Below are 16701 nucleotides of genomic sequence, written 5' to 3' on the forward strand. Positions count from 1 at the left end.
TAACTCAGATTAAAGTATGCTGAATTGTGAGGTCATTAGAATGGGTTGTATCTCTGACCAATGGAGAAACTGAGGCACACAGGGTCAGCCAGTGTGCAAATAGAATGAGTACATCATAGAGTCAGCCTTCATATGAAGAAACTGAGGCCCAGAAACAGGAACTGCCTTGTCAAAGGTCAGGCAGCAAGTCTGTGACAGAGCCAGGAGTGACCCGGGTCCCTACCAGCCAGCCCGCTCCTCCTCCCTCTCTACCCCATGAGGAGGCTGGGGCTGGGGCAATGGGACAGTCATCCCCAGCAGGGCTGTGTCTCCTCTGCCCCCATCTCTGCCATGTTTGTAAAGTGAGCCCTTTCAACGTGCCTGGCACTGCATAAGGCACTTAATCATTACCTCATCTGATCCAAACAGGACTGTCTCCACTTTACAGATGATAAAGTAGGCCCCAGAGAGGGCACTAACTCACCCAGGATCTCGCAGCTGCTGGGCCCATCTGCCTGACACCACAGCCTGAGCCTCCCATTCTGCCCCAGAAAGAGCTCAACCTGATCCAGGGCCCCCAGTGGGGTGAGAGGCAGCTCTGTGGCCCTCAGGGGTCTCAGGTTGATATACCCTACCTAAGGAACTGCTTCAGAGGCCTGGGTGGGGACAGCAATGGCCAGGGTCCCTTGGAACCAACTCTGAAAGTGAAAGGACCCTGAGCGATGTCCTGGTCCACACTCCCACCATTTTACAAATAGAAAAACCAGGACTGGATCAGAACCCAGGCCTCTCCAGGGCCCTCCCACTGCACTGGAGGCTGGGGGCAGGTGAGCAGGCCCCGTCAGGCTGGTGAGACACACACAGAGCTGCTCTGTGGCATTCAGAGAGCATGTTTATTTACAAAGCGCTTTACAAACATCAGCTTATGCCTCCCCACAGCCCCCTGCGAGGTAGGTCAGTAGTCATATCTACAGTTTACAGATGGGGAAATTGAGGCACAGAATGGGGGTGTGGCCTGCCCCATGTTAAAGAGACCTTCCCAACCACCCATCCAAAAATAACAAAAGAAACAAAAAAGCACTGGTCCTCCTTCCTCTGAACTCCAGAGGGTATGACCAGCCCTGCTCTAACACTGCCCCTCCCCACAAAGGGCAGCCTGACCAGGAGCCACAGGGGCCTCAACCCCAGGGGCTGTTGTTCAGCCTTGCAGATTGTCACTGGCCCAAGCTGAGCAGGACAGGCCAGGGAGGCCTGAAGATTAAAGGAAGAGGGGGGCAAGGTGATTTCATTCTGCAACAGTGGGTCAGGCAGGGAAGGAGCCCACCGTGGGGCCCAGCAGGAATGGGCAGATTCTGGTTCAGGGAAGCTCAGAGCACATACCAGGGAAGCAGAAGTGGGGAGGGATAGTGAGCAAAATATCCCAGGGGCTGCAGGGGGCAGTGGGGAGGAGGGCACTGCAGTTCCCCTGGGGAGGACAGTCAGTGTGCCCCACTGGCTGTTCAGAACAGAGTCCTGCCTCCCCAGGACCCTCAGAGGCTGTGCCAGATGGAATCCTAGATGCCAAGCCCCAGTACACCCTCTACCCACATGCCAAGCCCCAGTACACCCTCTACCCACATGCAGAGTGGGAATCTTGGCCTGGGATACTCTCTGCAGGGCCTCACTCATCCCTGCCAAAGGCCAGGATGGTGCCAAGGGGCTTCGCTTGAGTACCCCAGAGCCGGCCGTCCTGGGCCCTTGTCACTCTGCCAGGCAGTGCCAGGCCTCTCAGCACAGGCCTGCAGGACCCTATGGAGGTGGGGCTGGGCTGCAGACTTGCTACGCTCCTCCTTGGCCTACGACCTGCCCATGGGACAAAGTGAAAGAGCCTGCCCACAGTGGAAGGGGCAGCAAGATGGCCCAGCATCCACTCCAATGCTTGCCCCACGAGGGTGTGTTTGGGCAGAGCAGGAGGCACTGATCTTCCTTGCCAGTCCAGGATGGTAGGTCTGGCCCTGAGTGTGCAGTGGGTGCCCCAGGCCAGGGCCCCGCTATCTTGACTCCAGCCCCTCCAAGTATTCCAGGGCCACATCGTAGCAAAAGTGGTACTGATCCTGGGGAGAGAAAGAGAGGGAGGAAATCATGAGCCTGACCCCGACTCCAGTATTGTGGCGGCGGGGGGCGGGGAACGGGGAGCGAGAAGGCAAGCATGAGCCCAGGCCCGCCCTCGGGGACAAGGGGGAAATGGGGGTAATGTTTTAGGACCACAGGGCTAGAACCAAAGCCCAGTGGTGGGGCCCAGATATGGGAGAGGGGTTGCTAAGGAACCTGGCCTGGCATGGACCGGGAAGGTAGAAGTGGCTGGGCACGGGACACAGCCCCTCACCATGGTCTCCACCATGTTGGGTTTGTAGTTCCGGAGGGTTTTGGCAGCAAAGAAAACGTCCACCAAATTGTGGCAGCGTATCATCTCCAGGACCGTAGAGCAGGCGCAGAAGGTGCCGCTGCGTCCTCCCCCATTTCTGAATGAGAGATGCAAAAGATTTGGGGCGGGGCTCAGGAGCCAAAGGTGAGGAGTGGGGCCTTGGAACCTGAAGGTAAGGAAAGGGTCAGGGAACCACGAAGGAGGGGCAGAGAGCCTAGAGGAGAGGGGCGGAGCTAGGGAACCCAGAAGGAAGAGGCCAAAGAGCCCAGAAATGAGAGGCAGAGCTAGGAAACCCAGAAAGGAGGGGCCGAAGAGTCCAAAGGTGAGGGGCGGGGCAAGGAAACTAAGAAGGGCCAAAGAGCCCAAGGTGAGGGGCAGAACTAGGGAACTCAGAAGGGCGGGGCTGAGGACCCTGAGGTAAGGGGTGGGGCTAGGGAACCCAGAGGGAGGAGGAGAGGGCCCAGAGGTGACCAGCAGGACCAGGTTAAGGAGGATCAGAGGCTAGGACATCTCAGAAGACATGTTCTCAAGGCGAAACAGACTGCAGATTCTGAGAGAAAGGAGGCCAGACACACTCCAAGAGAAACACCCGGAGACAAAGGCAGTGACAAAGAACGGCGGGGTAGCAGCAAGCGCGTACCCAGAAAGCAAGGTGGAACAGGAACGCTGAGAAGACCGGTCACCACCTGGCAACGTGGGCACACAGGCACAAACGTACCCATACCCCAAGTCAAGCCCATAGCCTCCCACAGAGCTCCATCCCCTCTGTGCCTCTCCCTCCTTCCCTGTGACTCCACGTGTGGGGTGCCTCCTGGGGGGTGGCAGACTGAGGCGGCCCTCACTCCCCTTCTCAGGGGTCTTTCCCACCAGAAGAACCAAAACCCCTGGGGGCCAGACCCAGACTGACTCAGCTGCCCACCAGCTTCCAGTAGGCCCAGCCTGCCACTCGAGAGGCTCAGTAAGTGCTGAAAGCATGAAAAAGTGGGGAGCAAGGGAGTGACTGCACCCAGACATGAGTGAATACATGAACTTACGAATGGGGTATGCGGATGGACAGATGGATGGATGGATGGATGGATGGATGGATGGATGGATGGAAAAAGTCACATGTGTGCATGCATGAACAAAGGCTGGTATTCTGTTGGCATAAAAAGTGTGCCACAATCTCATGGGGTAAAAAATTCTGACAAAGGACTCTCAAATTGGCGAAGTCAGACATCACACAGAGGGTACTAGGCAGTTGTTTAGGGCTGAGTCTATAGCCTGGAAACTGACTGGATTCCTCCAGAGCCAGCCTTGGCTGGTTAGGCAGCATCCAGGTCACAGCCATCTGAGAGCCCAGGGGTTTCGGTGCCAGCTTTGCAGTCCAGCCAAAGCTGGCACCCTTTCAGACTGGACCTCTGCCCCTGGCTCCCCAACCCCTCCACCCGCCCTCCTGCCAGGCAGGTACTCACAGGCAGTGCACAATGGTGCGCCCATCCCCACTCTCGGCCTGCCACTTGTCCACCTCAGCCAGCAGGTGCAGGAAGGCCTTCTTGGAGTCAGGCGTGTCCCGGTATGCAGACCAGCGCAGGAACTGGAAGTGCCGCACCAGCAGGTGCCCCTCCTGCAGCTGGAGACAGGGGCAGCCAGCCACGGGGACATGAGCACCAGAGTCCCAGGGGCCCCTGATGACCCGGAGGGTCATTAAAAGCTCCCCCAGCCACCACCCAGGGTCTTTCCCTGGGGATCCTCAGACCACTCACCCGAGAGATGTTCTGCACCCGGAAGACTCGGGCCACTAAGTCTTCATCTGCTGTGCCCGACATAAACTCCACTTCCATGAGGCCATACTGCTGCCGGCCTGGCTCTGGCCAGTACTGCAGGCAGGGCTGGGCATGAGCATGGAGAGGGGAGAGCTGAGTAGAGCCTGGCCGGGGCTCACCCCACAGCCATGCCCACTCCCAGGGCTCCACATTTGCCCTGTAGCTCCCACGCACCCTGGCCCACCCACTCACTCCAGACTCACCTTCAGCGGCCCTCCAGTCACCACCAATCACCCACAGGCTGCAAGGCCCACCTGCCCCAATACGTTCTGCACTGACACGCTCAGATTAGCCAAGACGAACCCTTCGCAAACAGTGCACTGATGCCTACTGCTGTGCAGCTAGAAAGCTACACCTTAACCGGTTCACACGCTCCTACATGAGGCTGCCTGCTTCCAGGAATAGGCCTGGATCACTCCCACCCACCCCAGAACCTCCCCCAGCCTTCTCTCTCACTGCCTCTGCCCTTCAGCACCAGCTCCCAGAGGTCAGGTGTCCCTGATGCTGCAACACAGTTCAGTACTCCCACTTCTGCCCCAGGACCCCTCCATGGAGTCAGGGTCCTAAATACAACCCCCTCCCAGACTCCAGACTGTGGAGGAACAGAGGAGGTACAGCCCTCCGACCTCATACACACACACACACACGCACATATACACATACATGCACACACACACACGCGTGCGCACACACACATCCTCCAGGCTAAGTATCCTGAGCCTCAGTTTCTAGTCTCAGCTCTGCCTAAAGCCCAGGAAAGGCTCTTCCTTTCTCTTGGCCCCAGTTTCTCCATCTGTAAAATGCCTCCCAACCTCTTCCAAAAAGACACCATGCTCATCAATCCCCTCTGACCACAGCCCATGACAGGAAGACACCACCTTTCCCGTTTTGCCTCAGGTCCTGGCAACCCTGTGCATTCAGAACTCTGCACAGGCTGCTCCCTCTCCACGGGTCACTCCTCCTTCACCTCCTCAGCTAGCCAACTCTGCCCTTCCCACCTATCTCTGGTGAGACACTACCTCCTCCAGGAAGCCGTCGCTGATACATGGTCCCCTGGGTTTCTCTGTCCATGTGCCAGCTCTTTGAAAGCCCTTTCCCTCTGTGCTGTCACTATCAGTTTTTCTACCTGTTTCCTCCTGGACCATGAGATCTGGGAGGGGCTGTGTCTCTTCTGCCTCTGTCTCCTCCCTGCCCACTGCAGGGAGCAGTTCATGGGCAAAGTTGGTTGAGCAGATGAGCAAATCAGTGCCCAGTGAATGATGTCTGTGTGAGCCTCCCTCTGGGCCTCTCCCCTCTACTCTCAAGGATGGTTCCTGCTACACCCAGGGCTGAGGCCCATTACCCTGTAGTCCTGGGTCATTTTCACAAAGTGCCTGATACATAAAGAGCCCAGTTAATGAAATATTCTCCAGGAGGCCATCAAGAAGCTGTTGTACTCATTTTACAGCAAATCTTCCTAGCCCCGAGCCCAGCAGAAAGCTGGAGTGGGAAGGGGTCCAGAGACCTACAGCACATGGTCAGGTAGGGATGGAAGGCTGGGTATCTGTACTTCTTGGGAGCTCCAAAGGGAAATGGGGGAGTCAGAGGGGCTGCCCCCAGGCTGAGGTCACTGAACCAGTGTCTGGGCCAATCTCAAATGCAACTGTCACACTCATCATCTTTGTCCCTGCCTACTGCCTACACGTACCACATGCCTACTGTGCACCAGACACAGCAGTGCCATGCATCCTATGCACACCTGACCTGGTCCTCACAATAACCCCTTAAGAACACGTCCTATGATGGCCCCCATTTTACAGAGAAGGAAAGTGAAACTCAAAGAGGTCAATCAACTTACCCTAGATCAAACAGTCAGAAAGTAGGAGGCTTGAATTGTACTCTACCTCGGAGGCCCCCGCGAAGGGCGCTTTAGTGGAGTGACTAAAAGAGCAGAAGCTCTGGAATGAGGCAGTCGAGGCTGGGGAGCGCAGCTCTGCCCCTCCCCAGCCATGTGGCCCTGGAGAAGGCACTGTACCTCTTTGGGTCTTAATTTTCTCACTGAAGCCTTCCCTCCAAGGTCATTATAGATTCTAAATAAGACCATGAGTGCAAAGCAGTCCCTGGCTTAGCAGGGGGCCAATAAAGAGCAACTGTGGACAGATGCAATGGCTCATGTCTGTAATCCCAGTACTTTGGGAGGCCAAGGTGGGAGGATCACTTGAGGCCAGGTGTTCAAGACCAGCCCAGGCGACATAGTGAGACTGTGTTTCTATTTAAAAAAAAAAAAAAAAAAAAAAATCAGCCAGCTGTGGTGATGCAGCCTGTAGTCCCAGCTACTCGACAGGCTGAGGTGGAAGGATGGCTTGGGCCCAGGAGGTCAAGGCTGCACAACTCAGTGAGCTATGATCCCGCTACTGCACTCCAGCCTGGGCAAAAGAGTGAGACCTTATCTCAAAAAAAGAAAAGAAAAAGAGCAACTAGTGGTCTCCCATCTGACACCCTTGTTTTACAGATGAGGAAACTGAGGCTCTAAGAAGGTGTATGACTCATCACACAATAAACAGATGGCAGAGCTGGGACCCAACTCTTGGCTTTGGGGACCATGCCGCTGAATACACAGAGGACCTGGGCAGCAGGTGGCCTGTCGGCCTGGCCAGTGGAGGCCTCACCCAGGCGGAGTTGGACTGGTTCAGCTGGTTGAGCATGACGATGGAGGTGCACCCGTAGTCGTAAACCAGTCGCCAGAAGTCAGGTGTGGTGCTCTGCAGCGGGTGCAGGGTCACGATGAAGGCCGCGCTCCGTGTGTAGCTCTGCAGGGAAACCGGGACTCAGCGGGGCCCTGTTCCCGGCCCCTGGCCTGGGCTGAGCCTCTGCCCCAGACTGTCTTCCCGCACTGCCCACCCTGAGTGGGGCGGTTGTGCCCCATAGGATCAGGCTGCCTCCAGTGGGCCATTTCTGATGCTGGTCGGCACACGGAGCCCCTGGGTTGACAGGGTGGGCCCAGGCCTCTGGGCACCAAGCCCAGGACCCCCCAGAACTAAACAGCAAAAGTTTCCAAAGGTATGGTGAGGGGAGCTTGGGCATGAGGCTGAGCTCACGGCAGAGGCTGGCCAAGCTTAGCCTCTGCGCTTCGGCATCTGCTATTTTGGCTGCCTAGGCCAAATTTCCCAAATGTCTATATGGCTCTCTCCCTCACTTCTTCCTGGTCTTTGCTTATCACCTCCTCAGAGAAGCCCTCCCCTACCACCTCATCAAAAATAGCCCCCGCCAACACCCCAAATCCACATTAAACACTCTGCCTGGCTGTTTTTGTAGAAATTTCCAGTTGATGACATTTCATTGTATATCTATTTCCTAACTATCCCACTCCATCTCCTAAAAGCAAGGTTCAGGAGAGCAGAGCTTCCAGGGTGTGATCTCCACCCAGAGCCCTGTAGGGGCTCAGTAAATATTTTGAATAAATAAATCTCTAGGTCCCTCCCAACTCCATCAGTGAAGGGTCTGGGACCCCAGGCTCCCCAGGCAGTGACAGGCCCTGACGTTGCTCACTGCTCCCTCATCCTCCCAGGGGAGCTGGCACCCGGCCTTCTCCTGTCAGAGATCTAGCTCCCAGGCTCCCCTGGTGACCTGCCCTGCCCCACCCTGTGCCATATCCCCCTCTCTTTCCTGAGCTCTTCTCCTGACCCCCAATCTTCCACCCGACCTAGGGGCTGGCACAGGCTCCCATGACCCTGGTCTTTGTCTGGCTTCTTCTGGCCTTGACCCTGACTTGGGCCCTGACCAAATCTTGATCTGCCCTTTGTAATCCTGCAAGTTGTGGTGCAGAGAAACAAGGAGCCCCCCTGGTCCCCCAGTGGTCCCTCTCCAGGACTCTCTCAAGGCTCTTGATTAACAACTCCTCAAGGCCAGGCCCAGACTCCAAAACTCAGGCCTGGGTGCCCAACGGGGCTCCTTGAAGACTTGACCACCAAAAAAAGATTCCAGCTGGCCCCTCACTGACGAGTTCAGGGCCTGTCTGAGAAATGGGGCCTCCTGGCTCCTGAGCCAATAGGACCCGCATGGCTGGGGTCAGACATCAGAGGCATCAATGACCTCAGGAGGGGACAGGGCTGTCCCAGAACTTCTCCATGTGATAACCCACCCATCAGGGCCAGGGAGCCCCAGCTCAGGACCCTCAGACAGTCTCCCTTCCAGGCCCCCATTGTGCAGATGGGCACCCTAAGGTCAAGGAGGGGGCTGGGCACGAGAGTACAGCTTTCTAAGTTTAGTTCAAAGATCTTCCCAGCACTACATGCCACTCCTCCAGGACCCCGACCCCTCAGCAGGCCGGATGTCCCCAGGCGAGCATGTGAGCACACATTCCATCCACCAAGCTGAGTGACAGTGACTGATGGGCCCCTCACATCTCTCCCATCAGTGGCTAGGGCTGCTCTTCCCCTCTCCTTCAGCTGATGCCCAGAAGCCCCCTGGGAGGTCACCCTCTTTAAAGAAACCCTGCTGTCCCCTGCACTGTCCTGCCAAGGGGTTCCTGGCCAGGCATCAGGCCATAAAAAGTCCATCTCCCTCTTACCCGCTGTGGGAGAACCTTCCCTGTCGGCATCCCTCATTTCTGTGTGGAAAGATGCAGCGGTGACACACCTGACCCTGGCCCACCCTTCACTCACTCCTCCCATAAGCGAGGCTGCTTGGCTCCACTCCCTCTTTTTCGAGGCCAGCCTACCCTCGGAAAGCATGCAGTCAACTGCTCCTGCTCCCTGCCAGTAACGGCCAGTCCCTGACGGGGAGGGGTGGCCTGCGGTTACACAGCTATATTGGGGAGAGGCGAAGGAGCGGCCCACCCATTGGCCACACATCTCAAACTCCATCTCCAGTTTTATCTATAACATTTGATCTCCACCCGTGTGTCTCCTGTGTCTACATATGAACTAGTTCCAGTGTCGCAGAGGAATAGGGATAATAATCCTAGACCCTTCCTGCCTCAGACAGCAGCATCTTGGAGCCATTTATCAGGGGCCTAAAATGCCAGCACCCATCTCCTGCGCTGCTTGCAACCCTCAGTAAAGGAAGCAAAGCCTCTGAGCTGCAAGCAGGGAAAGAGACTTCTAAATGGCTCCTGTGCCCTCAGAGGGCCCATGCCCACCCAGGGAAGAATGGGGCCAGAGATCACTGTCCCAGGCCTGGTCTTGGATCAGACTCCAGCTCATTCTCCCCAGGACAAGCTCCCCTGGCTGCAGACATCAGGTCTCAAGTTCCATCCCCAAACCCTCGAGGTCTCCCCAGCCAAAGCCCCCTGAATCACTCATCCTACCCCAGGCTCTGCTGGGCCTGATCCTGGAGACAGCCCTGCCTGAACTCCACAAACAGACCCCGCTCAGGCAGAGTGTGGGGGACACTGGCTTGAATGCCCTGAATGGAAGATCCCTAGGGGTAGGAGAGTCACGCACGATCCTGTTCCCCAGAATGGGCAGGGGTTCTCCCAACCAGAGCCTTCAGCTCTGTTCCCTTGGACCCTGGACCTTCCCTGATGCTGCCGGGAGGGAAGCCCCAGAGCCCCCTCCACCCCGAGCTCTCACATCAGTCAGAGCCGCATTAATGTAGTTGTTGGGGTCCCCATCAGTGGAGATGAGGAAGGGCAGGCAGCGGTCGGGCGGCAGGACGTCCATGCTGCGGTTCTTGTCGCGGTTTCGGGGCAACAGGGCGATGCTGCACTCCTCTACATCCAGCGGTGGGGTGACCGAGTTCAGCGTCTACAGGGAGTGGGGGTGGGGACAGAGAGTTATGTCCAGAGCTTGCTGGGCCTCCTCACATCCCCGTGAAGGAGGCTGGACTGAGTTACTAACCCCATTTTATGGATGGAGAAACTGAGGTCCAGAGAGAAGAGTACAGGGCAGGGACCCAGACTCCCGGTCTCTAGGCCATTGTAGGGCCTGGACAGAGCTCTAGAGACCAGAGTCTACCTCCTTGCCACCCACATAACCTCAGACAAGCTACTGCATCTCTCTGCCTCAGTTTCCTCGACTGTGAAATAGGGAAGTAATATACCTACTTCATGGGGCTGTTGGGAGGCCAAAGTGAGATCATGACAAGCACTGGGCTGAGCTCGGCACACACAGACGGGCACAGTGAGGATCTCTACTAGCTCATCAGTGCCTTCATTGAGGCAACCCCTGAAACCCCATGCCCTCCACAAAGTGGACTCCAGGCACTTGGAGAGGGGGTCACCTTCCTTGGTCATGGCCCTGTCTGAAGAGAATGAAGTCCTAAGCACCGGGCACTGAATCACACCCGGATCTCTGGAGCATCTCCTCCACCCCCGTGCCTTCACACCTCATGCAGCCAGACCCAGGGGCTCTGTTTCTTTCTCTTGTCCTTGGAGATCCCTCACAGGGAACGCAGTCTATCATGATCCCCAAAGCCTGACACCCTCCTCCGGGAATCCTGCACCTCCTGTGGGAAGTGCCAGGTCCCTAGCACGTGCCATCCTGCTGAGCCACTGCAGGAACCCTGGAGTGGAGAGGACTGCTGAGGTCTCTGCCCACCCAATGATCACTCTCAGGCTTCTCTGGAGAACCAGCCTTTTCCCATCTCAGCCATGTGATATGGTGAGCCAGGTCCTGCCCCAAGAGCCAGGCGTCGGGTATGTGACCAGAGCCAGGGGCAATCAGCGAGCTCCATCTCTCTGACCTGTGACTGGTCCAGGGATGGGAACATGAGAGTCTGATCTAGGACTTTTGGGGGGATGCTGGGAGCAAGTGCCTTTTTCCAAAGTCACTGGACAATAGAGATGACAGGAGTCCAGCACTGCTGGGGACCAGATGCAAGTCTGAAAATGAAGCCAAAACAGGAGAGCAGAACCAAGGCAGAGAGAAACCACATGTTGGCATCATCATCTGAGCCCCTGGATCCAGCCACAACTGAAGCTGCACAATCCTCAGGCTTTTCAGTTACAAAAGCTGGATTTTTATCACTCACAACCAAAAGAATCCCAATGAATACAAACACTCCAAGGGACATATTCACACTTTTCTTCTCTGGGTAACAAAACTGAGGCTCAGAGAGGTAAAGGGACTTGTTCAAGGATACTCGCAGCTCTTAACTAGGTAAGCCAAGATTTGAACCTGGGTTTATCTGACTTCAAAGCCTGGGCTCTTAACCGCTTTGATGCACTCCCTCTTCCGCTGTCTCAAGGTCCTTCCTAGTAGCTCAGCTCTGTCCCTCCAGCTGTGGCCTCAGACTGGTCCCTGCTTCTCGGCCTTCAATGACTCCTGCAATACTGAGGACGCCCCAACACACACACACACACACACACACACACACACACACCCCTATACACGTGCACTCGTCCCCCACCTGGAACTCTTCCCGCAGCTGGGAGGAATTACTCTGAGGATCAATGCGGATCATCTCCTTGTAGGTGGCCTTGAACTCACTGACAGGGATGGTGGTCTCCCCACACAGGCAGGCCTCCAAGATTGCATCATGAATGAAGATGTACTGCTCCTGGAACAGGAGACGAGAATGAGGCCAAGGAGGGGCCTAGAAGCTGGAGATCTGTGGTGATGGGGCTTAAGCAAGCTCAAAGTTGAGGCAGGGTGCTCTGAGGTAGAGGCCAACCGTGTGTTACTACAGGCTGGGCCAAGCCTACCTGAAACAACCTCCATGGACATGCCCCTTTATCTCCTGTTTCATCCCTATCCCCTATAACAACCCCGTGAGGTGCTCTGAGAGGTGGGGGACAGCCCACGATCACACATCCAGTGAGGATGCAATCCCAGGTATGTCAGCTACAGGACCCGTTGTCTGACCCCACCCAACAGAACACAGGGGAGCAGTCCAGGATGACCCTATGCGGTTGGTGGCTCAAGGTCAGGGATGATCTGAGGGAAGGGAAGAGCCTCAGGACACCCTTTGGGCATGCCCCGCCAGCTCCAGGCTCCTTCATGAGAAACTCCAGTCCTAGAAGTAATGGTGGGGACAGGGCCAGGTCCCCGCACCTCAGTCTGGATCATGTTGACGCGGCGGGAGCAGAGAGTCTTCACACAGTTGTAAATGTCCACGACGCCCTCACACTCTGCCATGTCCAGCATCACATCCAGGACGATGTAGCAACCTGTGCGGCCGGTGCCCGCGCTGGAGAGAGAGCAGCCCCAGGCCATGTCAGAGCTTTGGGGAGGAAGCCCGGGACTAAGGAGAAGAAGAGAGGAGGGCACTGGCCATGTCTACACCTTACAGGGGACAAGGACACAGAGATGAGTGCCCCTCCCCAAGTAAGGAGCCAGGGCGCAGGCTGCGGGATGGAAGAGCTCTGGTGAAATGTGCCAGAGGACAGAGATGGGATGGGCCTTGGGGAAGGAGAGAGAGGGTGGGGAGAATGCAAAGGTGACACTGGCTCAACCTAGCAACATAGATTAGGAGAGATGACCCTCGGAGCTAATTCAAGAATGTTCTTTCCTCCTGAAAACCACCAAATCTCCTGCACATCCTTGAAAAGCCCACACACTCATACCCATTCACATGGCCACTGGAGCATCCCTGACCCTTCCAGGATGATGTCATTCTTTTGAGGTCCCAAAGCAATGTGGGCAGGTTTTTATTAAAATACTCTTCGTGGCCACGCATGGTGGCTAACCCCAGCACTCTGGGAGGCTGAGGTGGATGGATCACTTGAGGTCAGGAGTTTGAGACCAGCCTGGCCAACATAGTGAAATCCTGTTTCTACCAAAAAATACAAAAATTAGCCGGGTGTGGTGGCACGTGCCTGTAATCCCAGCTACTCAGGAGGCTGAGGCAGAAGAATCGCTTGAACCCAGGAGGTGGAGGTTGCAGTGAGCCGAGACCACACCACTGCACTTCAGCCTGGATGACAGAACAAGATCCTGTCTCAAAAAAAAAAAATTAATTAATTCAATAAAACACTCTTCCTGCTACAAAGTCATTGTTTATGTGGCTATCTCCCTAATTTGACTGGAGGCACATCAAGATCCTTGTCCTCACACAAGGTTGCGCAGAGTTGAAGGGGAAGGAGAGTGGACAAGGATGACAGCAAGATTTCAGGTTTCAAAATGGTGGCATCCACGTGCTAGCAAGGACATACAGCAACTGAATATCCTGTATATCCCTGGTGGGGCTTAACTTAGCACAACCCCCTTGGAAAACTGCTCAGCAGTATCTCCTAAAGCTGAACGTTCACACAGATAACAGTTCTGCTCCTACATGCATACCACACAGAAAGAAATACATTTCTTGGCCAAAAGACATACGATTGAATGTCCTTAGCAGCACTACTCATAATAGCTCAAGACTGGAAACAACCCAAATGCCTATTGTGGCAGAATGGACAAACACACTCATCTATTCACTCGATGGAAGACGATCCACTGTGGACGAACCTCACAAATCTAAGGCTGAGGGAAAGAAGACACACAGCAAACAGTACATGCTGTATGATTCTATTTATGACAAGTCCAAAAGCATGCGAAACTAACTTTGCTGTAGAAGTCAGAACAGTGATTTCTCTGGGACTGGGGATGGGGGAATTCAGGCCAGAAACGGGCTCAAGGGGGCTTCTGGGGCTTCATGTCCTGTTCCTTTCTTTACTTTAAAAAAAAATTTTTTTAGAGGCAGAGTCTCGCTCTGTTGCCCAGGCTGGAGTAGAGTGGTACAATTACAGTTTACTGTAACCTGGAACTCCCATACTCAAACAAACCTCCCGCCTCAGCCTCACAGGTAGCTGGGACTACAGGCTTGTGCCACCACGCCCCACTAGTTTTTTTTATTTTTGTAGCAACGAGGTCTCATTATGTTGCCCAGGCTGGTCTCGAACTTTTGGCCTCAAATGATCCTCCCACCTTGGATTCCCAAAGTGCTGAGATTACAGGCATGAGCTCCTGTGCCCAGCCAATATTCTGTTTCTTAATCTGAGTAGAGCTGGTTATTTCACAGGTGTGCCCAGTTTATGAAAATTCATATTTTTAAACATATTTCTGCACTTTGCTTTAAGTGTATTATATATCAATAAAGTTTTGTTTTTAAAAGATGGCATCTCAAAGAGGCCTAAAGAAATCAAAGAGAAGCTGGTTTAGGTGGCAGGGCAGGGAGGACGACTCTATCATGTGGCATCTGGGGAGCTGATAAGAACACAGTAGAGGAACCGCAACGAGACCCAGAGGCCACGGACAAAGCCACAAAGGTTGGGGGTTAGGCTCTCCAGGAGGAGACAGAGGGCAGACCAGGACAGCGTGCTGGGTCCCCGTTTAAGAAGCAAGAGAAAGATGTGGAGCCAGGGAGGAAGCAGAGAGAGGAGGGGCAGCTAGGGTCACGGGAGCCAGTCAGGGTCTGCACAAGGTGTGAAGGCCAGTGGGTGGGCAAGGCCCACTGGGTTTGGCGGAAAGAACTGAAGTCCTTCCTACCCCCAGGCCAGGCCTAGCACGCAGCAGGTGTACAACGAAAAGCTGCTTACTGAAAGCAGGCAGAACTCAATCGTGCGGTGTCTCACCCGCCCCTAGGCCCTTCCCTATCTCCAGTGCCTCCTCAGCAACTGGGTCAAGGGGCTTCACAGGTCTTGGGGAGCACATGAAGGTGCCAACTTCAGAGCCAAAGCTCAAAGGGGACAGGGCCTTTGGGGGTTGCTCCTCCTGCACTTTGTCTCTAAGCAGGAGAACCCAGGCCTGGTCTCCGCTACGGATCCTAAACCAACCCAACCCCAAGCCCAACTTCCCAGGGAGAAGGGCCCCTTTTCTCCTTGGGATTCCCGGTGCCCCTACCTGCAGTGGATGACAATGGGCCCAGCATCAGGTGGGGTGGAGGCCTTCACGCGCCGGATGAAAGCCAGCAGCCCCGTGGCGTGGTACGGGACGCCATGCTCTGGCCACGCTGTGAAGTGGAACTGGCGGACCTCGTGCCGGGCAGAGTAGCCTCTCTGGGGAGACAATGGGAATAATAGTCAGAGTCCCTGGCAGCATCTATTAGACACCTGCTGTGTGCCAGGCACTGTGGTGAGCGTCTCATTGTATAATCTCAACTAATCCCAATGATCAATTTATTGATGAAGTAAGTATTAGTGTCCCATCGTACCAACAAGAAAACTAAGGCTCAAAGAGGAGAAGCCACTTTCCCAAGTTTAGAGAAACCGACAACACGCAGGATTTGGACAATGGTCTGCCTGATGCCTAAACCTGGGCTATGAAATACTCACCTCTGCCACCAGGTTGTTGTGTAAACCTAGATCATTTTGACTCCCAGGGTCTTAATTTAAAGGAAAAAAACTATCTTTCCTCTGAGGACTTTACAGAGCAGATCAAATGGGATCGTGGACAGGACTCACCAGCCAGTCACTGTGTGGCCTCTCCTGCCTGGCATAAGCCCTCTGAGCCTCACTTTCCGTATCTGGGCTAATCCCACGGAGCTTTCCAGGACTGAAACAATATGTGTAGCAGGCTCAGCACAGAGTAGGAGCCAGCACCTGGCAGATACTGTCAACCCCTTCATTGTCTCGGCTTCCTCTTATGGGCACCAACAAAGGCAGTTACCTTCCTGCCCTTCCAGAGTGTTCCCAGCAAACAGTGACCAAGTAGCTTCCTCGCTGGGATGGGCACTGGTATGCTCCTCACCCTCCTGCTCCCAGAGTTGGGGGAAGTGGGAGTGGGCTCTGATCCCTGCTCAGGCACCCACTGCAGGGAACAGGCGGCAGGGAGACTCACCCGCTCCAGGGCAAAAGTGCGCACGACATACTCAGCCAGGGTCTCCGTCTTCACCAGCGTGATCTTGATGTCCCCGTAGGTGTCTGAGTCCTCTGGCCAATACCGTGAGCATTTCACCTGAAGGCCCCACAGGACAGGACTCAGTGGGCTCATCGCTGCCCCCTTGGCCTGCCATGCGCCCCAGCTCGCCCCACAGCCCGGCTTACCCTGCCCACCTCGACCAGCTTGGTGATCATGACGATGCTGGAACAGTGCTCCTGCCACACCATGCGCCAGAAGTCATAGACCATCTCAGGCTTCGGCCCTGGGGATGCAGAGGATGCCTGTCCCTGAGACAAGGTCTCCACCCCAGGTCAGCACACCCAGCACCATCCAGCACCACGCCCTAGGCCAGGAGGCCTCCTGAGCCCCAACAGGGGCTTCATGCCACCCACAACACCCAGCTTGCAGCTGACGCCTGCCTGTAGGGCCCTGAGGCTGCATTGCATCAGAAGAGGGCCTGGCTAAAGAGCCCGCTCATCCTGAATGGGACCCTGGAGGAGGGCCAGATGGTTTGGCAATGGCATAAGTGTCCAGGAGGGACAGACAGATGGACAGTTGTGGAAAGAGATGCAAACAGAAGAACCCAGGCAGCCACCAGACCGAGAGGCCCAACCCACACCCATGAGGCCTGAGCCCGGCTAGCCCTTTTGCAAATACCACTTTGGAGACAGGCAGGTGGACCAGCAACTGCAGATGGACTAAGCACATCAGGGAGACACAAACACAAAGAGGTGACAAAGGCAGTCGGCCAGATTCCAAGAGACCCAGCAGAATAGGGAGCAGATGAACAAGC

At 55.4% G+C, this 16701-nt stretch overlaps 1 protein-coding gene across 8 annotated transcripts in view; it reads right to left on the reverse strand.

The window, feature by feature from the left end:
* Positions 1-849: 849 nt before the first annotated feature.
* PTPRU (protein tyrosine phosphatase receptor type U) overlaps positions 850-16701 on the reverse strand; it is a 90161-nt gene continuing 74309 nt past the window's right edge. For 5 of the 8 annotated variants that reach the window (XM_033227431.1, XM_033227427.1, XM_033227424.1 and 2 more), the window contains 11 exons: positions 16073-16170; positions 15867-15983; positions 14931-15085; positions 12162-12297; positions 11518-11667; positions 9741-9914; positions 6837-6977; positions 4129-4254; positions 3838-3995; positions 2345-2480; positions 850-2072 (listed from right to left, as the gene is read on the reverse strand). In XM_033227431.1, the coding sequence (XP_033083322.1) occupies positions 2010-2072; positions 2345-2480; positions 3838-3995; positions 4129-4254; positions 6837-6977; positions 9741-9914; positions 11518-11667; positions 12162-12297; positions 14931-15085; positions 15867-15983; positions 16073-16170 (1454 nt within the window). In that variant the 3' untranslated portion in view covers positions 850-2009. The remainder of the gene's footprint in view (positions 2073-2344; positions 2481-3837; positions 3996-4128; positions 4255-6836; positions 6978-9740; positions 9915-11517; positions 11668-12161; positions 12298-14930; positions 15086-15866; positions 15984-16072; positions 16171-16701) is intronic. The other 3 variants (XM_033227428.1, XM_033227425.1, XM_033227423.1) reach the window with 1 other exon arrangement.

This window comes from Trachypithecus francoisi, unplaced genomic scaffold, assembly GCF_009764315.1.
Source record: "Trachypithecus francoisi isolate TF-2019V2 unplaced genomic scaffold, Tfra_2.0 Lachesis_group12, whole genome shotgun sequence".
NCBI classification, from domain to species: Eukaryota; Metazoa; Chordata; class Mammalia; order Primates; family Cercopithecidae; genus Trachypithecus; species Trachypithecus francoisi.